Source organism: Prunus avium, chromosome 1 (genome assembly GCF_965620075.1).
Source record: "Prunus avium chromosome 1, drPruAviu1.hap1.1, whole genome shotgun sequence".
NCBI classification, from domain to species: domain Eukaryota; kingdom Viridiplantae; phylum Streptophyta; class Magnoliopsida; order Rosales; family Rosaceae; genus Prunus; species Prunus avium.
In genome coordinates, this window is record NC_142284.1 from 1,338,534 (window position 1) to 1,360,631 (window position 22,098).

The window sequence follows — 22,098 nt, forward strand, 5'->3', positions numbered from 1 at the left end:
TGTTCATAGAAGCCACATAGGAAGAACGTGAAATGTTGGCTTTTTTATTTATTTATTTTATTTTTAAAACAAAGTATTTTGAGATTTAATTGATTTTGTTTATTTGTTTGGTGATATTAATTATCCAGAGGTCCAAACAATCGTAAGGTCATAAAGGATGTAAGTTTGAAATAAATTAAAATAACTCAAAACTCCAGAGAAACCTAGCCCCTCTCTTTCAAAAAACACTCCTACAGCCGTTTTCACTTTGAGGGGGAGGAAGTCATTATTCTTCCTGCCCTTTCCCCTCTTCTCTTCCTCCTTTTTTCTCTTCCCTCATTTTCAGAGAGAAAAAGTTTCTCTTATTTGTCTTCGTTTTGTTATGATTTTCCTTTAACCATCACAGGTAGCTATGTCTCAGTGTCGGATCTCCACCACCATCCTTTTTGCTATTTCTTTATGTTTAGAATAAGTTACAGTGACTCTTTGAATTCTCTTTGTAGTTTTCACCTTTCCCAAGAGTTTATTTAAACAAACTGAAGCAAACCAATCGTTAGTTTTCATTTTTCAAATTTTTTTTTTAATATTTTGAGCGGCCAAATTTAACCAACACTATGGGCTCTTGGCCTTTTTTTTCGGTTTTGAATTTTTTTATTGGGTAAATTCTGAAATTGACATAAATCTACTCTATAATTAACAAATTGCTGGATAGCACTAGTAGTCATTATGAGCTAGTCACATTTATTCATTTATTTATGTAGCACAAAACTAGCTAGAGCTCTCTACACACAATTAATTAAAAAGCTCACTCTACATGAGCCTAGCCACTTCAAAACTCCAGCAAAGCATACTACTTCTGCTCTACATACTTGAAGCCAGTTGGGATTGCTTATGCCTTCTCTGTGCTGCTCCCTCTTCTCGGGGCAGGCACAAAATAAGATTGCTTCTGACTGGTCAATATTTGTTCCATCTCTTTCCCAAATGTCAGCTGCGTAGCCTCTCTCTCCATCTGCTTCATTATGTTGCCCTCTTGCCCTGCACATATTTAACAAAGCAGAGAACATATAATTTATATACACACCCAGTTAATTAAAACAAAATGTAATTATTAAGCATGTTAAGTCTGACTTGATTAACAATTTACCTGCTAAGAAGTTCCTCATGTTGTTTCCGGCATTGATTCCAAATCCCACAATTCTCAAATTCTGGTTTTGGTTGCCATTGTTGTTGTTGTTGTTTTGGGCAACAATAGACACAGGATGGCCTGCTGGGATCACAAAGACATCACCAAGTGAAAGCTTGCCACTTACCTTGCTGTACACTCCACTCTGCTGATCTGCTTGCTCTTCTTGATACTCCATCTCTTCTTCGCTCTCTGGTATTGTGAACTTTGGGCAGGCCATTTCAAAGTATCCCATTCCATCTACCACCATCATCAAATATGTTGCTTTAGAATTGTAGTGTGGCACCATCATAGCTTCCTGCAAAAATTTCACAGATTTTAATTCGTCAAGTACACATGCATTGATTAATTAACTCTAAAAATAGTCTCTCTTTTTTAATCTTTGATACAAAAGATATTGGAAGAGGGAGGAGGAAGGGGATTCGAACAAAGGACTTGAGGGTGCAAGGGAACTGTTCTTAACCGCTTGAACTACAAGCGGTTATAATGGCTAGTTTTTAAATTTCCCTTACTAAAAACATTTGTATATGGAATTAAATTTCTTCTGGGAATTAATGTTTTAAGTTTTGCCCTACCGGGTTGATGTCAAGCATAGCGACTGAGACATTCATGTCCTGGAGCTGTTTGAACTCCTGAGGGGGAGCCTCATAGAACTTGCCATAGTTGTTGGAGTGCAGAGGTCTTTGGCTTAGCATATTGAAATTTAAATCACTACCCATAGACCAAGGGACTAGTTTGCGCCACCATGGGGAAGCTTGTTTACTCAATGCCTCGAGTTGCTCTTTTGAGGCTCTTATGATCATGCCCTCCCGCTTCTGCTGTCCAAAGGCCTTTTCTAGCTGCTCTCTTGGGACCTGATAATCAAATTAGTAATTAGTGTAAATGAACAAATTAAAAAGAAATAAAAGGGAAATATTTAAGGAAGAAAAAAACAAACTTACATCAAAGGCAGCTTCAAGAAGGTCATTGCTGAAAACGCTGTAGTATGACTCGGTACCGTGCAAAAAGCTATAGTCTGACCCGGGTTCGGGATCTTTATAGCCAGCAGGGAAGAATTCCTGCAGCCAATTATCAAAGCAATTCCTTAAAAAAAATCTATAAAAGTTTTTTTTCCTAAAGGAAAAGAAGTAATTCATTTTCACGTTTCTATGTGAAAATTTTAAGTAGGTTTTTCTAATAGCTAGCATAGAAATTCGAAAAAGAAAACAAAAACAAAAATTTAATTACCTCAAATAGGTCAGGAGTGTTGACTGGCTGAAAGAGCTGTACGATGCTAAGATTTTCTGTGGTGTGATTGTTAATCAAGTAGGTGGTAGCCCCGGCAGGAACTCTAATTACATCTCCATTTTCAATCTTGAAGGACTGTTTCGTGTCCTTCATCACAAGAGTGAGAGTGCCTCTTCCTGTAAATTGTAATTCCAATTTAATTAAATTAAGCAAAACAAAATCGACTCAATATAATAACTACAATTTTAAAACTAGTTTCCATGTCTCACCGTTCCAAACAACAAAAATGGATTCGGCGTCGAGGTGGTAAGGGAGAACAAAAGTGCCAGGCGTAGTCTGAAGCAAGGCCGTGCGGTAGTTTTGAATTCTTCCACGGAGCAAATGCGAGAGCCTGGCAAAGCTCCCAAGGACAAAATAGGCACCTTCTTCAGCCAAAAACCGAGGCATCAACCCGAACTTGGGAAAATAGTAAGGGTTGGGATTAAAAGTCGGCCCCTTCTCCTCTTGCCCCTTCTGCTCTTCAGCTTCTTTCTTCAATTGCTCGTCAAATCGCTCTCGACACTCTGTCTCGCACTGTTTGGGGTCCGCACTCGTTTCGCAGCTCTGCGAGCAATAAAAGTATTCCTCTCGAGCATCTTGAGGATGATCTTTGGATCTTAACAAGCTATGGCGGCCGCCAACGCCTCTGCAAATCGACTGCCGGCATTGCTGATTATGATCACTGAGGGCGTTGATCAGCGACGTTGCAGAGGAGGAGGCTAGGAAGAGAGTGGAGAGGAAGAAGAAGAAGAAAGGGAGCTTATAGCTAGCTTTGATGGTGATCTTGATCGCCATGTTTAGGGCTATACTTTGTTATATCAGGTGTTTGTTTATAGAGAGAGGCTTTTAATAAGGCAAGGCTGAGCATGCAGTGTGTACATTTGGCCGTGCACATTACATGCAAGGTGACCAGTGTCCTGGCCATCTGTGAAAATAAGGACGAATATATTTTGTCAGACTAATATTGAAATGGGTTAGTCGTGCTGGAGTCTGGACCATCGGGTTAAATTTCGATTATCTTGTTTTGTTTGTTTGTTTTGGTTAAATAAGTTCTGTTAATATATTTGCTTTTTAATTCTTGGGATAGGGGCTGTGGACCTTGGTTTTTTTTTGGGAAATTTGCATAAATACCACATGAACTTTCAGGCATATGCGTCATTATCACATGAATTTTTAATTTTTATTTTTAACCACCTGATAACTTTGTAAAGTGTTGCAATCCACCACCTACGTCTAACTCCGTTAAAATTTCCGTTATTTTTGTCAATTAACTATAACAAAAAATAATTATATAAAAAAACAAATTTTAAAAAAAAGTTAACCTAATTACAACGCCTTCACCCTAACCCTACTCCTACTTTTCCAACTTTTCCAACATCAATTCGCTCCACTACAAAAAAATCCTACCCTCCCAAAACCCACCCTCTGCACACACCATACTCTATATTCATCTTTGTCTCTTGGCATCTCTTGTGTGGGTTGTTGAAATTGAGTAGCAAATTGAGGACTGAAGTAACTAATATGGACAATAACTTCAGATACGTTGGGGAGCCACCAAATTACGATAAGCTTCAACAATTACGTATTTATACTTTTTAGATTGTCAGTAATTATTTGGTAAGTGTGTGGTGATTGATACGTTTGAGTTTTTAACGTTTTATGGTTAATAGTGGTTCTAAATTTATGTGTTTTTCTGAATTTCTTGATTGTTTAACTTTACTATAACTTTAAATTTTTTTATTAATGTTTAATCTTGTAGTTTGCTTTGTCTATTATGATATTTTGCTTAACAATTAGATTTGCATCGAGTGTCTCTGGGGCTATATCAAATATGTCAAATTTTGACATATTTTATGCTGTGACTCACACATCACATATATATGTACTTCAATAAAATAAAAAACGTTGCCTTGCTAGTTCAACAAAAAGGAGCAACTCCTAATATTTGTTATTTGGTTTATGAAGATAGTTCTGAAAAATTATATGTTTTTTTTGTTATTTGCATGTATAAAACTAAATTCACATGAAAATTATGATCATGTATAGTGTATTACTGTGGATATATATGTTAAATTTTTGAAATTTTAAAAATAGTGGTAACTTTTGTTTGTTCAATGTTCTATACACAGAGGGTTCAGATCCAGCATTGTGGACTGTTGAAATACACCATGGTGGTCAACTTCAAGACATAGGTAATGGATACAACTTTTATTAAGGTAGTAGTGTGGTTTGGGTAGACAACTTAACTCGAGACTACATGTCACCTTTCGATTTTGATGATTTTGCAAAGAAATTGGGGTATCAAGAACGTGTTGGATACTACTATAGAGTGCCAAAGGGAGTAAATGGGGTGGAAAGTAAGTTGGTTTGTATTACAAATGACGAGGTGTTTAATAACATGTTTGATAACTTGCTTCAGAGTAGAGTTGTTGTCATTTATTTCTCTCATGGAATTTCTTGTGGGCTTCTAGAGAGTCAGGCATCTATTAATAACCATTATGTGCAGCAAATCACTACAAGAAAATATGCTTTAGTTGACACTTCATAGTTGACGTTTGTTGAAAAACCATCAACTATTCTACTAATACTTGACACTTTTTAATAAATGTCAACTATATACTGGTATTTTGTGACGTTTTATAAAAAATGTCAATTAAAGCCCCTTATACTTGACACTTCTTAAAAACCGTCAAAGAGATCTCGTTATACTTGACGCTTTTTTTAAAAAAAGGCGATACTGTGGTTTGCAATATTTCGCTCCAAAATTTCACCAAAAAAATATTTCGCTCCAAAACCCAAAATCACAAGCCTTAGGTTTCCACTGTTTCTTCAAGTCTGAAATTGGAAATACAATCAAAGAGGAAAAAGTTCTGAAATTTGAAATACAACCCCCCTAGGTTTATCTTGATCTCTCTCTCCTCTCTTCTTCATCTCTGCAACGCCAGCTTCTAACTCATCCATCTCTGCAACGCCAGCGCTTCACCAAACCCAAAATGAAATCAAACACACCGAGTCTCTTTCCCCACTAGCTCCCTCTTCTCTCTTGCTATTCCATTCTTGTCTCCTGCACGCTTGCTCGATGATTCCTCTCTCCATCGGCACTATCGCTCTTCCTCATCACTAGCCGGGCTCGATCTTCTCTGGAATCTTCGTCGCCACTGTGACAATCTAACAGGTAAACTCTTTTATCCCTCTTCATATTCATCTTTAAATCTATTCCTAAATGTGATGAGCGAAGACAATTAGGGTTATGGTAAATGTGGCTGATTATTTTTCTTTATAAAGAAATCCCATTTTTGCAATTTGATTTTAGGGTTATGTTTGGGTATTTGATTACTGTCGCTGATTTTATTTCCTTTTAAAGAAATTTGGTTTCTTCAATTTGATTTTAGGGTTATGTTTTGAGTATTTGATTATTTTCATTGTAGATATTTTGGATGTGATGAAATTGAAGCAATCTTCTGTTTTTTTAAATAAAAAAAATTTAATCCCGGGGTTTTTGTTCGAAGTAATGCCCTGCTCTAATTTAAAGGTTTATTGTTTGAATATTAGGAGGCAAGACGGAGTGTGACGCAGGTAATAGTCCAGCCTTTTCATCTTTCTTCATAATCTTTGTGACACTGGTTTGATTTAGCCTTTGGTTTTGCTTTGCCTGCACTTTTGGTGTTGGTTATGTCTGTATCTTATTGCTATTGTCTTTTCTGCTGTTTCTCTTGCTCTAAAATCTTAGGTTCTTGAACAATTATTGATGATATGTGCTTTATTTCTTGCTCCATTGTAATTAGTGATTTCTACTGAAATCAGTGCTTAACACATAAAGCCTTTAGTTTTAGTTCCTTTCTCTACTATTTAGTTTTAGTTTCCTAAAGTAACAAGAACTTGTGCTCTGTGTTCTAGAGTAACCGTTGAAGGAGGTTATTTTTTAACCAACATGTGGTCTGGTTTCTACAAGTTTTAGACTTTAAGTTCAGTTCGCTCTAAGTTGATTATATGTCATACACAACACTAGAATAAGAATGATTTATCTAGATTTCTTGTAATTTGCTATGCCAATTATGATGCTCTGTTTGGTTACTAGAATATGACTTTTACTTTCTGTATCTTTCACTGACAATTATTAAGAGGTAGTTTTATCTTAATTTGGATATCATTTGAGTCTTTGCTCCCTCAAAACAATTGATTGTATATTACAATAAGCGTGCTGACTTGGTAGATGTTTCGAATAATGACATTAAGAAGTTGTATTTTTCTACCTCCCCGGTATTTCCTAGCTCAAAGAACCTCAAATCCCTTCCTCAACATTTACATGCTGCCCCGTCTTTCATTTCATCCCACTGGGTCTCGACCCATAAAGTCAAATATGGGCTGTGATTTTTGTAGATTTTCAGTTTTTCAATTTTTATTTAGACAAAGCATATGTAGAAAAAGGTAAGCATTCTGATTTGGTTTAATCATCAGATCTGATGTTGCACTTATTAGGCTAGCTTCAATAGTTTGGATCATAGAAGTTGTTTGGGTTATAGTATCTTTCTCATAACCTTCCTTAATCTTAAATAACCATGATATACATATATATAATCTTATATATCTTTTTGCTCTTAAGTACTGTCTGCTATTGCTTTCTCAAGAGTTTGAATGAAAAGGGAAATGGGATTCGAGAATTTAAGAAATGCAAATGCTGGCAATCATATAGATACATGAACCATTATCAATGTCCTTTAAACATATTTAGTATATGTGTTGCAGTTAGAGATTATCAGCTATCATCTCTGTTATATCTTTTATTCACTGTTTCATTGCAGCATATTGTTGTTGATGCTAAACATGAACTTTTGGTTCATTCTATTCACAAAATTTGGTTTTCCACAAAAATTAAAGTGACTGGTGCAGACTTAAGATAAAATTCTAATAATTTTGGTATTTATTTTAAAAGATCAGTGCAGTTTGCATATAATTTCTAGTTTCGATTAAAATTATTAAAACCTAACTAGAGTATATGTGTGGAATCAAATTGTGACATGTCTTACCAACATAAGTGAGCCTCTGAAAAGTTTGTTTTTAATATTTTCTTGTAGAGCACACAAACTTGCCATGAAACACATTATTGAATGAAGCTTCTATTTGGACCAAGAATTTGCAGACAAGGTTTGGAAATTATCTCTATTTAATTGAATTCAATCGAAGTTGTTGGACCATGAAAAGAAAAAATTTATTAGCCTGTTGATACTGCTGTCATATCTCACTTTCCATGCTAATATAATGCATTTTGTTTCAGTACTTGTTTTTCTTGTTTTGTAATCTAGTTGCTCACTCTATTTTCAATGTTAGATTATTGAATTACCTTCTAAATTCCCAATTAGTTACAGTTATGGTAGAGGCCAAATGCCACTGAGATTCAAAAATTTGGGTTAGAGCTTCTGGTTCGTTTTAAGGTACAATAGACATGTTGGCTAGAAACTTATTTTGGTAATCTGTTGCAGGTATTCTTGTCTAACAGCGTATGATTTGGAGGGGTGGTCCAGAGTCGTAAATCTAATGGCTATAGTGACGTTTTTTATCGTACTAGATAGCTTGGTTTATTTCAGCATGTATTAGGAGTTTTTGAATGTTTGTATCAAAATATTCTACTTTAATGGATATTAAATTTCAGCTTGACATTTTTTTAATATATTCATTTAGTTATTGAATCCTTTGAAACTTTAGTTGTACAGGAAGCTCTCTTTTCTTTTTTTTTTCTTTTTTTTTAAAATTTCAGTTGTTCAACTCTTGACGGCTAAGAACCGTCAAGAAAGATTTATTAAATGTCAGGAAATATATTTGTTGATGCTTATTAAGCAACAAGAAAAGCCTTTGTTGACGGTTTTTCACTAATCCGTGACGCTTTTTACCCGTCAGGAAACACAATTGCTTGACGGATAATAAGTGTCAAGTATGGTGGTACCCTTTCCTGACACTGGCGTCGCTGACGCTTTTGGAACCGTCATCTAATGGCTATAGTGACGCTTTTTAGCCGTCAGTAAAGGGGGTTTTTCTTGTAGTGAATAGATATATTTCAAACTGAGAGGCAGCAAAGTAACACACTTCAGCCAAAGAAGTCTCCTCAATCAAATGTGCTAGAATTTAATTGGGTGGATGTGGATGTACAAGAAGAGGAAGCAACCACTGAATTTGATGATGAATTTATTGATTCTGATTACGAGCAAGATGAAGAAGGGCTTGATGTATCATTTGAGCAAAATGAAGATGATGTCATATATGACCAAAATGTAGAAGGTTCTAACAAGGAAGATATACAAAATGAGATTGGACCAAAAGAGCAAGAGTTTGATGAATACAATTCAGAAGATCTTAAAAGCCTAGATGGGAACTCATCTAGTGATGAAGAACCAAATACAGTGAATAGGAGAAGGATGAAGAAGAAATTGCCAAAATTTAAACAATTCAGGAGAGAAACTGATATTAGAACCATAGAGTTTCATTTGGGGATGGTTTTTGCAAATGCCAAGGAATTCAAAGAAGCTGTGAAATGGCATTTTGTTAACCATTGCTGGTCTTACAAGTTCAAAATAAATGATTGGTATAAGGTTAAGGTTGTTTGTAAAGTTGAGCCATGCCCTTGGTCTGTGTATGCTTCTTCTAATGACTTGTCTGACAGACATTCCCCTTTACATGTTAAAACATTAGTTCAAAATCACACATGTGGAACTGATGAAAACAATACAAGTGTGACTAGTACTTGGTTGGCTGAGAGATATGCTGACGATTTATCCATTAATCCAAAAATGGATGTGAAGACAACGAAAGCTATGGTGAGGAAAGATTATATGGTAGAAATCTCAAGGTGGAAATCATATAGAGCAAGATCAATAGTAAATGAGAAGCTTGAGGGTTCCTACCAAGAGCAATATTCCATACTTAGAGATTACTGTGAAGAGCTTAAGAGGTCCAATCCTGGAAGTACAATTATATTGAAAACAGAATTGGAAGGTGAGAAAGTCAGATTTCATAGGCTACACATATGTTTTGCAGCCTTGAAAATGGGATTTATTGAGGGTTGTAGACCTATTGTGGGTTTAGATGGGTGTCACATAAAAGGTCCACATCCAGGGCAACTTCTAGTTGTTGTGGGAATAGATGGGAATAATGGAATGTAACCCATAGCCTATGCTATTGTTGAGATTGAGAATAAGAGCACGTGGACTTGGTTCTTGGATTTATTTAAGAATGATGTTGGGATCAACAATGGGTTAAGTTGGGTGTTTATCACTGACAAACAGAAAGGTTTAATACCTTATGTAGAGACATTGTTTCCTAGTGCAGAACATAGGCATTGTGTTAGGCACCTTTACAACAACTTCAAAGTACTATACACAAGGGTTTAGAATTGAAGCAAAGGTTGTGGGCAGCAGCAAGGGCAACAACAGTGCCTTGGTTTGATGTTGAGATAAGTAGTTTACAAAAGTTGGATGATGAAGCATATAAGTGGCTTAAAAAGGAAAATGCACCCTACTGGAGCAGATCACATTTCTCTGAGCACCCAAAATGTGATATTTTGCTAAATAACTTGTGTGAGGCATTCAATAGTGCCATACTGGATGTAAGGGATAAACCTATTTTGACTATGTTGGAAACTCTGAGAATGTATATGATGTTGAGGATGGCTAAACAAAGGGAAGCATGTAACAAATGGCATGGTGATATTGGGCCAAGGATCCATACGATCCTTGAGAAGAATAAGGTAGAAAGCAGTAAGTGCATTGCTCATTGGCAGGACAAAAAATGTATCAGGTGGTGCATATAAGTGGGGTTCAATTTGCAGTTGATCTAGCTAAGCACACTTGCACATGTAGAGGGTGAAATTTTACTAGAATTCATTGTGGACATGCAAAAGCTTGCATTTGTAGAAGGCATGAAGATCCTGTCAAGTATATACATTCATGTTATAAGAAGGCATCATGGAAAAGGGCTTATGGACCTTTTATTCACCCTATAGCCAATGAAGAGCTGTGGGAACACACTAACTTTCCTCCCATTTTGCCCCCTATGTATCATAGGCAACTTGGGAGACCCAAAAAAGTGAGGGCAAGAGAGAAAGATGAGAAACCAGCAGCACCTACTGGATCTAAGCGCAAGATCTTTCCATGTCAAAATAAAATGCTCCATTTGTGGGGAGCAAGGCCACAACAAGAGAAATGGGGAGCAAGGCCACAACAAGAGAAAGTGTGATAAAAGAGGTGGTGCCAACAATATCAATAAGGTATTTAGCTTGATTGGTTTTCAAACATATCATTTGCAAGCACATGATATATGTTTATAATTACTGAATTTATTTGGAGGTAAAAAGACCAAGTGCATTAAGAGGCCAACCAAGCACTATCAGTGAACAAACAATTCAACCAAATTTAGCAAATACATCAACATACCAACCAAGTTCTAGCTTGCCAATGGAATCACAACCCATTTCTTCTGTGACAACCAACACAACAAGGAAATTTAGGCTCAAGTCTCCTGCTAAGAAGACAAAGATTTAGAGATCATAGAGGACTTAATTGCTTGGTTAAATTTATGTTTTCTAATTAATTTGGAGTTTATTATAGGCATGTCCTGTATAAGGACTGCACTGGTGTTTTGGTACTTGAATTTAGGCATTCCTAGAACTTGTTTGTCAATTGCAGATGTTTAGTACATTTTTGGGATATTTATATATACTAGGAACACAATTGATTCCTTCCCAAAACACATGATGAAGTTACAAAATTTAAATTCTAGCTTTGATGTTAAATTTTTTGAATTTGCTGGATTGAGGGTGAGAGAGAGTAATTGTAGTCTGAAATTTTTTTTTCGATATGCAAACTTCAATTGAAATGAAGGACAAGCCTTTGAACAAATAGTGCAAGCCATGAAATGAATGCAGGAAGGCTTTGGCAAAAAAAGAAGAAGGGGAAATACAGGAAGGCAACAAAATCAATGGACCATTGCAATATGATATGATATTTGGTGGACTAAAGACGATAGAGTAGAGAGAAGAGAGAGAGATATGGAGGTTAGCTTTATTTTTTTGTATTTTTAAGTCTGTTTTTTTATATTTATAATTATTCTTTGTTATAGTTAATTGACAAAAATACCCTTAAACTTAACGGAAATTTTAACGGAGTTAGACGTAGGTGGTGGATTGCAATACTTTACAAAGTTCAGGTGGTTAAAAATAAAAATTAAAAGTTCAGGTGGTAATGACGCACATGCCTGAAAGTTCAGGTGGTATTTGTGCAAATTTCCCTTTTTTTTTTTTGGGAGATTTACTATTATACCCAATATAGGAGCCCAAATTATATATATATAAAAAAACCCTATATGAAATGGACTTTAGAAGCACACCCAAAGCTCAAATTTACAACATAACAAAAAGGCTTTTAACTTCTTTTAAATTACAAAATTACAAAATTACACGTGAACACTACGTATTGGGTAAGGTGTAAGGGTAAACATTCAAGCCCAACATGTGAACACTATATATTGGGTAAGGGTGAAGGCCCAATTTAGGCCCAGTCAATCAACCCGCTCTGATACCAAGTCAAATAATATGGGTAGAATATTTTCATGTTTTATTTCATTCTCCAAAATGAGGTATTTATAATATAAAGGATGTAACCTTAGTAGGGTCAAATTAGAAAACAAGATAAAATCATATTTACACAATATCTGTACAAAATGAAAGAAATATAGTCTTAATAAACTAAGAAATAAATCTCCTAATTAAGCTAGGATCTCGCTAACAAGTTTGTGCAGATACTAATTGATCGGCGGTGGTGTAGTTGACAAGTTATTTGAACCCACTGCTGTAACCCTTTTTGTTAAGTTCGTGGGACGCTTGTTATTGCGGGTCAAACGAAATCGAGGGACTAGTACTGTTGTTATTTTAGACAGTGCCATGTCCTCCTTCACCTCTTGAGATTTGTCACCCTTGTTGTTTTCCCACTGTAGTTCGTACCTGGAGACTATAGTTGCTAAGTCCTTGGCCATGAGAGCAAAGGCTTCCACTTTTGTCTGACTTTTGAGGTGTTTGGTGGAGATCGGAAGTTGGGTGATAGAGGGTGATGCCCAACTCAGAAGCTCTTCCCCATAAATCTCACCTTTCCCAAGGGGCTTGGCCACTAATAATGTCGAAACATTTGATGGGGAAGCAGCAGCTTCATCACCACCACCACCAGAGTAAGTCCACATAGTCCCGTCAATAATGAAGAGCATGCGATCGAGTGGATCTCCCATTCGGAAAGGGAAGCTGTTCTCGTTGTACATCACTGGCTTCAGATATTCGCACATCATTTCCAACACTTTCTTACTCATGTTTTCAAGCATGGGTACCTACACACGCATATATACACATTTCATTGAAAAATAATTAATCAAATCCCTTACTGATAATGAAGTGGAGAGAGAGAGAGAGAGAGAGAGAGAGAGAGATTGTGGTTGAGGAACGTACTGTCTTAAATGCGTCCATGCAAAGACAACGCTTTAGAGATGTTCTGGTTTTCCCGGGAAGAATAGAGTATAGGTCATTGTGGAGATCAGCATCTTTGTGTTCTTTCAGTTTTTGCTTTACGCTTTTCATGATTTCTTTCTTTATATCATCAGGGACTTTATTTTTGGATATCCAGCTTTGTATATCTAGCTTCTTTATCTTAATTTTTTTCCTCATCTCCTCTGATTTTGTAGCTTGCATCTGCATAAAAGTCTGTCTCCCCAACAAAACCACAACATTATATATATTGCATGAACAGGGGCCCTGAATTAATTAAGCTCAAATATAAAATTATAATATAGATATAGAAATTCAATATATACCAACCTGCACATTTCCAATCAGATACAGAAATAGCAGCAAGCCAATGACAGAAATAAGAATTGCAAACAAGTTTTCCCACACATACGTACTTGTTGTGAGATTCGTGCCAAAGTTACTGTAAATATATTAGTCACATGATCAGGCAATATCACAGATGCTAATTATCCATGAGCTTATAAACAATTATAATGTTGCTGAGCTACATACCTTAGGTTTCGCAGGCCCCACCAAAAAGAGTAAAAGAACTTCTTTCCAAACTTTATGTGCTCCGTGTTTTGATTCTTAAGGGAATCAAGAAATATTCCAAAATTAAATGATGACGTAGCATTATCAGGAGTATCTAACGGGCAATGCTCGTTCACAAACGTGATATTTCTTGAAGTAGTAGTTTGACCATTGCAGTAGACAGTGTTGGTACATTGTGCGGAATCAATACTATTATTTACGCAGGCCTGGTGCCAGCATGATATCTCTCGTTGAATAGAAAAGAAGTACCAAAAAGCTCCGAGTATCTAAAATTAAAAAATTAATTAACAAACTTCTTATTAATTAATGATTAATTGATGCATTAAGAAACATAAAATTAAAAAATTAATTAACAAACTTCTTATTAATTAATGATTAATTGATGCATTAAGAAACATCATGTATGGGAGATGTTATGAATTTCTACATTAATGAAATTAAACAGCCAAAAAGTTGTCTTGTTACAATTGGTGACAAAAATAAGTTTGAGGGGTACCTACATATATGTATATGTGTGTATGCATACATATGTAGCATACACACATACCAGAAGTTTCAGGTTCGAATTCTCACGGTATTATAGTTGTGTGTGTGAGAAATTCCCCTCTCTTATAATTAGACTATCACTTGTACCCAAAAAAAAAAAAAACACCGCTTAGCCCGATAGACATGGAACGTCTAGCAACTGATCAAGTGGTAAGTGCGGGAGACCTTGCTCTTGCTAAAAATACTGGCATGAATCAATTTCTCCTTACAAACAAATTATAATAAAACAATGTAATAGTGGGTTTCCTTTTGAGTTTTTAACAAGTCAATTATGCATACATCTCACAAGCCAAATGGTATTCATTTACAACTAGACTCATTCTACTTATTTTTCCCATATATATATATGACAGGACCCGCCCTGAAATTCCTCGGAACCCGAGACGAATCCTGTGTAAATTCCGACATCTTACCGATGTCGGGCCCACTTACTAAAAACCGAGACTTTCTGCCGAAAATTCGGCAGAGTCTCTCCTGTAAATTGAACATTCCCCAAAAATTTCAACCTGCATAAAACACATTTTAAAACACCAACTGGCAACATGCACAAGTTAACAACATGCAATCACATAATAGGCCTCCGGCCTTCAGATAATTCAAAACCAGACCATTCATGATCTCAAACAATTTTACGATTACTCCCAAAAAATCATTAAACCGGATTCGAATCCATTAACCACATCAAAAATCCGATCACTCATTCAGAATCGATCAAACCTTTTAAATGCAATAAAATTTCCGCGGCTGCACCTGGTGAAACCCCAGGCTGCCTACGTACCCTTGGACAAGGGATCAAGCCACACGTAGTTCTCATGTCAATGGTCACAAGTCCGATTCCGATAAAACAAAATAAACTCATTCTTAATCTCTTTCTTTATATCAGTTCAAACCCCACAACCATACCCTATCCAAGGCGTATGTACAATGAACACATCATCAAATTATTCCCTTTATAACAATTCAATCCCGCAACCATACCCTATCCAAGGCGTATGGTGCCAAACAACACTGCCCAAAACCAGGGCTTATACGTTCATGCATGTACAGGCTCACAAATCCCAAACCATAATCGACACCACATATGCGTACATGTAATATAATAACACCCACCTCTCACCATCATGATGTACCAAGGGAGAACAATCCAACAGGGGATTGTTGACTAGCTCAAAATTATCAGCCCTCAAACGGACTATGTTGCTAGGGACAAGCCGTCCAACTGGGGGACTAACTCTCAGCCAGCATGTACGGACGAAGAATCAAGACCCGTACGCCTGAAAATAGCCCTACGCGCGCAGACTACCCAATTAAGGGTCTACAGCGACACCCCGTTAAGATATGCCCTGAGTTCCGTCATATCCAAACCATATCCACAATTTCCATGTATCATCATCCAAGGGGGGGGGAAGGTACGTATGATGGTGGAGTTCGTAATCCTTATATAAATATTTTATAGATAATAATCCCTCCCTTAATTTAATTCTTCCCAAATTACCTAGTATAGACAATAAACTCTCAAGCATAAACTATATCCCGGGAGATACCTAAGGTAGTGCTAATAGCACTCAAACTAACATTCTAATCTCACATAAATCACAAATACTTTACAAAATAATAATTTCAACTATTAAATATAAAGTGCATTTCAATAAACCATTAAATTCATATGTATAACATTTCCATCTCAAAACCCTGCCATTTATTTGAAAGCAATGCCCATTCACTTCCTAATAATCATAACCAAGTCCCAAGACTCACTTTCACAACCCTACAAATCGAGTATCCCATACTTATCCATTTCATAATTTCAATTATCAAATAATATCCAAGAATCTCATAAGATATTATAAACAAGCTCATACTCCCAATATAATCCAAATAACTCAAATAACGATTAAGACTCGTTTACAAGGTCATCCTAATACTTTTCGAAGGGTGAAACTACCTTGGAAGACTCACGGTCAACCGAGGGTCAAACTTCCCACATTTGGTCAACCAGACCCGCGGGCCCACGACCTCCGTTTTACGATCCGAAAGTTCCTATGGGTTCCCCAAGGTCTAGGAATTACGTCCTACAAGTTTGGTTCAGATCGGACGGTCGGATCGCTCACGATCGCACGATCAGACGGTTATCGTAAAACACAAACTTTAACTTATTGAATCGGAATATCCGGGTCTCCGATTCACGATCCGTGAAATCCTATACAATCCTAGGAATGCCTAGATCAACATATATTAAATTGGAAGCGATCCAACGGTTCTAACATATCGAACCCGGAAATCACACAATATGTAAAATTCATTCGGGGTTCAAACGTTATCCGAATTGAGATCCGTAAAATCCTACGTGCTCGTGACAACCAGGGGATCGCATTGGGACAAAAATGCCCCTCTGATACAGTGCCCATGCGCCGCCACACGCGCTGGTGTCCAAAGCGATATCGCATCGCCGGAAAATCTCAGAATCTCGAGCCAAGACTCCTACACTAGGTAATACACCTAATTTGGAGCCACTTTTGTTCTTGGGCATACCCCAAAAAGTCAACGGAAGTGGCTGAAAACGGAGGTCGAAACTGGCAGATTTTTCAACTCGAAAATCGACTTGCCTACGCTAAAAATTGAAGCAATCCTACCCAACCAGCAGCTAGATCAGGAAAAATAGGTGGAAATCCATACCTTACACGTCCAATTTGGTGGAGAAATGAGGGAGAACAAGCAGCTGGAAGTTCTGTCAAAAACCTGCGCGTTTTTGGCAGTTTTCCGACGAGATTCCGCCGTCTCCAAGGGCGGGGGCTGGCCGGGAAAGGAAGAGGGAGTGGCGGGGGTGCGATCCGGTCCGGTCCCATGACCGGTGGCTGCTGGAGACGGAGGTGGCGACGGTGAAATCGTCGCTTCTGTAACAGACAGGGGGGGCTTGCGACAGGGAGAGAGAGAGAAATCTGGTTTTAAAACCAGTTTTTCAAAATTACAATTTTGCCCCTCTTTCAATTTTTCTCGTATCTCTCTCGTTATAACTCGGATTCGAGTCCGTTACGTGTCTACGGACTCGTTTCGATGTGCTCTACGCAATGGTATAACCGGAAGTCCCAAATTCCTCTCCGAACTTAAAATGACATTTTTGCCCTTTTTTAAAATTACGTAAATATTTATTATTTTCAAAACCCTTAATTAATTCAAATCACTTTATTTTTATTGTTTATTTCAACTAATTTCCTCATAATTTAATTATTTTATTTCTTTTTCGGACCGGGATGTTACAATATATATATATATATATATATATATATATGTTTCCTTCAATTTATCCAAATATTTTTATAACTTTCTTTCCACCTTGTTAAAAAAATTAAATAAGAAAAAACGTCTTCTTTTTTTTTAGCCTAAACCCTTTTTATTAAAAAAAAAATTTAAATATCATTTTACACTAGTAATTACCAACAAACAAAATTGAAATGAATTGAGATGAAACTTACATGACTTGCAAGAATATAGAGGAAAAAATTGAATAGACCTTTAACCCATATTCCAGTAGTCCTTTTGAGTTCTTTCGAGGATATGTGAATTCGGTACATCCTTGGTAGGTATTGACCAAGAAGAAGGATATTCATAACCTTTTTATGTTCCAAATATCCAAAGCCCCTCATTTTGTCAAAAGTAGCTACTATTAGCAGCTGGAGAAAATTTTAAAAAAGAAAAAAAAGAAGGGTTAATTAGATGAACTATGTGGTTAAATTAACATTAAGAGCTACACACAATAATTAATTAGAGTTCAATTTGTCTTACTTGCGGGATGGGAAGGAGAGCGAAAAAGTCAATTATGATGGAGACAGATAACCACGGCATTAATTCCTGGGCAATTCCAATCAACCTTATTTTTGATTTGGGACCTGAATGTTCTCCAGTTTCTACCTTGGAATTGGAATGTCCATTGCTCTGGGTGTTTGCGGCCGTAGTTTTTGGGGTATCTGAGGCCAATTTAGTCTCCGACGTCGACGGCGGCGACTTTTTATTGGTTTGAGTTTTGAGACCGTCACAGATTTCATAGATGAAATGCAGCAGGAAAATGATATCCGTGAGTGATCGTAAAACAAGAGTAACATTCTGCAACATTTTGTCCATTTGAAGGCACTTGTTTTGCTGATCGATGATTAGAATGTAAAAGAACAGAGGGTCCAGTGAGACAGCAAACACACACGATATTACAAACATCTTATTCCATATATGACGGTATTGCCCCTGTGGATTACAAAATTCCTTTATTGCGGCAGCATACATCCCCGTTTTAACCCGTCTGGAAAATGACACAGACAAACATTACCAAAATTGCACCCATCATTGAAACCCCCCCTCTCTCTCTCTCTCTCTCTCTTGTCTAATAATCTATACAAAAATTATTTATTTATTTATGTAAAGAAAGAAATGCAGTCTGAAGGTAGAGAAGTACTAACCCCTCTGGTTTCTGCGTCTGCTTCTCCGGATCTGAGGCTCGTCTGGTGCTATCCATGAAAGACAATGCCTGATCAGTGTTTACTCCACTACTTACTCGAAGCCTGTATTAACCAGACAGTGAAGGAGAAAATGGGATTTGTTTGAGAGAGAGAGAGAGAGAGAGAGAGAGAGAGAGAGAGAGAGAGAGAGAGAGTATGGAAGCTTTACAATAATTGAAATATCCACCAACCTCCAGTCCACGCAGTTGAAATACCACCACAACTACTAAACATCAATAATTTCAAAGAGGTACGATTTATGGCAATATTAGGCCCACATAACCCAATTTAGGATACGAGGATCAAAAGAAAAAGATGTATGGGAACATATGATTAGTAAATATTCCAGGTCTGATCTTTGAATCTTTCATATATTATTATTATAAATTTTCTGTCACGTGTACAGTAAATTGTAAGTATGATTGTCACGAAATTATTCAAGGTCTACTACATACCTATTAATAATATGCAGTTAGTTCTGCTGCATTTGATTAAAGTTTCGTTTACGTAATCTGTTCAATTTCAATTCAATTATTATGGGGACCGGCTGCATACCAGAAAATAAAATAAAAAATAATAATAAGGTGTTTTTGGCCAGTTGATCCACCAAACACAAAAATATTTGTGTGTCTTGGCGTCGGATTTTCACCTGCATTTCGGCGTCGGATCTCCACCACCATCTTTTTGACGGTTTCTTTATGTTCGGAATAAGTCATAGAGACTCTTTAGGTTCTCTGTGTAATTTTCACATCTCCTTTTGTGAGAGCTTTTCATCTCTCTTTTGTGAGAGTTTTATTTGTCTTGTTATGACTTGATTTTTTTAAGTTTGATATCTTTTTAATTATTTTGAGTTTGCAATCTTAGTTGGGATGCCTATGCCAGAGTTTCTTCGATCCTGCACGATCGTTAGTAGAGGCACACTCGATTATCTTAATTTTGATGTTAGGCTGCTCCCCTAGTTTGTATTGGCCATTTGTGGCTAGTGACTTTTTTGGTTAAATTATAAATGTAATACTAGAATTTCTATGAATAAAAAATACACAAAAACATTTTAGTCTGTGCCTAATTAAAGCTCGCCGCAATAGATCTTTCCCAGTAAGTTTTGATCTTGACCAATAACGTTTGCCGGATAGACCTTTCTTGACAACTTTTCGCCTTTACGCGTGGGATGGGGATATACGCATCTATCTCATTCATTTAGGAGATGAAGTAGAAGCCGTCTTACATGGTTTTGCAGTCCATTTGAGTTTTGATTAGGATGCCCAATTATTGAGTAATTATAGCCATCACTTTTTTTTCTTGTGTAAAGAAAAGATAATGGATGTTTGATCAAATTATACATGCTCTAAGTGCTGCTTTATGGCCAAAAATATTTGAATTAGCCAAGTCAGAATTGAAAACACGTGCACAGAGATTTAAGGGCTCGTTTGGTACACAGGATTGGCTTGGATTGGCTTGGACTAAATTTAGTACCATGTTTGTTTTATCTAATCCTAGTCTTAGATGGGATTGCTAATACCGGGCCCACCAAAAACACCTCCTTAGGAGGGGACTACTAATCCCATGTGAAAAGGGAGGATTAGCTAGTCCTAATGCTCACCAATGTATAAAATGCATATATTATATTATAAAATTAATAACATATATTATTATTATTAAACTTACTTACACATATACTATAATGTACATATATACATGTATATACACATAAATATATCATATATGTATATATGTATATATATACATACACATATATACATATATAATATATATAATATACATATACATATATACATATATATTATTATTATAATATACCCATATACACATATACATATTAATATTATAATAATAGTATACGTGTATATATGTAATATATATTATATATTATATATTATAATACATATGTATATATATACATATATGTGTATATATATTATACCCATGTATGTATTATAGTATACATATACACACATATATACACATATACATTATATATATATTATATATTGTAATATACATATATACATGTATATATATATATTATAAAATACATATATATATATGTATGTATGTATGTATTATACCTATGTATATATTATAATATACATATATACACCTATATACACATATATTATATATGTATAATGTATGTATATATATATATATAATATACATATATACATGGGTATAATACATACATACATATATATAATATAATATAATATACATATATTATATTATAAAATACACATACATGTATATACACATATACATGTATACATGTATATACACATACATGTCACATATATTATAAAATACATATGTACACATACATAATACATGTATTTATACATATATACATATACATAGATAGTTTTGAAGAAAAAAAAAAAATCTAGTCCTAGTCCAAGCATACACCAAACGCAGGATAAGTGTTATCCAACTTAGACCAAGCCAAGCCAAGCCAAGACAGTCCCTAAGCATAGTCCATGCCAAGACAGTCCTGTGTACCAAACGAGCCCTAAAAGTACTAGCTAGTACTGAAAAACAAATTAACAGAAAGGGTTAGAACTTGTCATCATTATAGTTTTATTAAGCTAGAGCTCTTTATTTCACGCATACAATTTAAGTTAAAGCTCACTCTCCATGAGCTATAATACTCTCTTAAACTCTAGCACTGCCAACTACTTACATAAAACTTCTATTGCATCAGGCTACCATTCTAATTCCTTGTCCTTGTTCTAACTGCTCCCTACACATCCTTTGACATTCCTGTTGCTGTGGACCATATTGCCCCTGCATTTTGCACCCTTCCTGGCATTGCTCTAGCTGCCTTATTTTCTCAGTACACTCTTCCTGGCACTGCTCCTGCTGCTCCCTCCGGGGGCGCTCCGATTGGCAACGCGACCGGCACTGCTGCTCGTATTCCTGCTGCATCATTTGCCCAACACAGTCTTCCTGACACTCTTGCTGTCTCATTGGGTCGCGCTCCGATTGGCAATGTTGCCGGCACTGCTGCTCAACTTGCTGCTGCTGCTGCCCTTGAAAAACTCCCTGCTGCTCCACCTGCATGCACCTTATTATACACTTTGCCCGCTCCAGCGGATCTCTGGTTATCATCTTACATTGTTGCACGCACTGGCGCCCTCCTCCTTGACCTTGCTGCTGCTGGCAAGCTCTTTCGCACATCTCTCGGTCTGGACTCCGGATGCATTGCTCATGGCACGGCAAGGGTGGTCCCTGCTCCTGCTGCCGGCACATTCTCAGGCACTGTTCTTTCTGCTGCGGCCACTTTGCTTCCCTCATGCAACGATCTTCACATGACTGGCCATGGGATGAACACATTTGCAAGCACTCCCCTACTTTCGACTGATCAGATATCGAATAGCATCCTTCCTCGCAGGTGACCTGGGCACGAGCAGAAGGCACAGAGGTAGCAAGGAGAAGAGTGGATAGGAACAAAACCAACAAAGGAAGCTCAGCTTTGGTCATGGTCGCCATGCTTGTGCTCAAATATATACTGTGTGTTGAAATGTGAGAATAGC

The 22,098-nt window shown here is 36.6% G+C and overlaps 3 protein-coding genes, 1 long non-coding RNA gene and 1 pseudogene across 4 annotated transcripts; 2 read left to right on the forward strand and 3 right to left on the reverse strand.

Moving 5' to 3' along the window:
• Window positions 1-697: 697 nt before the first annotated feature.
• Window positions 698-3,257, reverse strand: PAP85 (cupin family protein). Its single transcript, XM_088244907.1, has 6 exons — window positions 2,659-3,257; window positions 2,390-2,565; window positions 2,104-2,220; window positions 1,738-2,016; window positions 1,124-1,460; window positions 698-1,014 (listed from the first exon to the last, which is right to left on the reverse strand). Exons 1-6 carry the CDS (start codon window positions 3,221-3,223, stop codon window positions 869-871), a joined length of 1,620 nt encoding a protein of 539 aa, XP_088101033.1. The 5' UTR covers window positions 3,224-3,257; the 3' UTR covers window positions 698-868.
• A 1,926-nt stretch (window positions 3,258-5,183) lies between these two features.
• On the forward strand, window positions 5,184-8,078 carry LOC148297115 (uncharacterized). The gene is made up of 4 exons (XR_015826014.1): window positions 5,184-5,603; window positions 5,981-6,004; window positions 7,504-7,573; window positions 7,909-8,078. It is a non-coding gene; the product is annotated as an uncharacterized LOC148297115 (long non-coding RNA).
• Window positions 8,079-8,359: 281 nt separating this feature from the next.
• On the forward strand, window positions 8,360-10,229 carry LOC148297116 (uncharacterized; annotated as a pseudogene).
• Window positions 10,230-12,067: 1,838 nt separating this feature from the next.
• Window positions 12,068-18,727, reverse strand: LOC110755033 (cyclic nucleotide-gated ion channel 1-like). Its single transcript, XM_088244906.1, has 7 exons — window positions 18,512-18,727; window positions 17,847-18,354; window positions 17,537-17,734; window positions 13,479-13,783; window positions 13,275-13,386; window positions 12,909-13,160; window positions 12,068-12,790 (listed from the first exon to the last, which is right to left on the reverse strand). Exons 1-7 carry the CDS (start codon window positions 18,565-18,567, stop codon window positions 12,218-12,220), a joined length of 2,004 nt encoding a protein of 667 aa, XP_088101032.1. The 5' UTR covers window positions 18,568-18,727; the 3' UTR covers window positions 12,068-12,217.
• Window positions 18,728-21,105: 2,378 nt separating this feature from the next.
• On the reverse strand, window positions 21,106-22,098 carry LOC110755031 (uncharacterized). The gene has a single exon (XM_021956174.2). It carries the CDS (start codon window positions 22,052-22,054, stop codon window positions 21,263-21,265), a length of 792 nt encoding a protein of 263 aa, XP_021811866.2. The 5' UTR covers window positions 22,055-22,098; the 3' UTR covers window positions 21,106-21,262.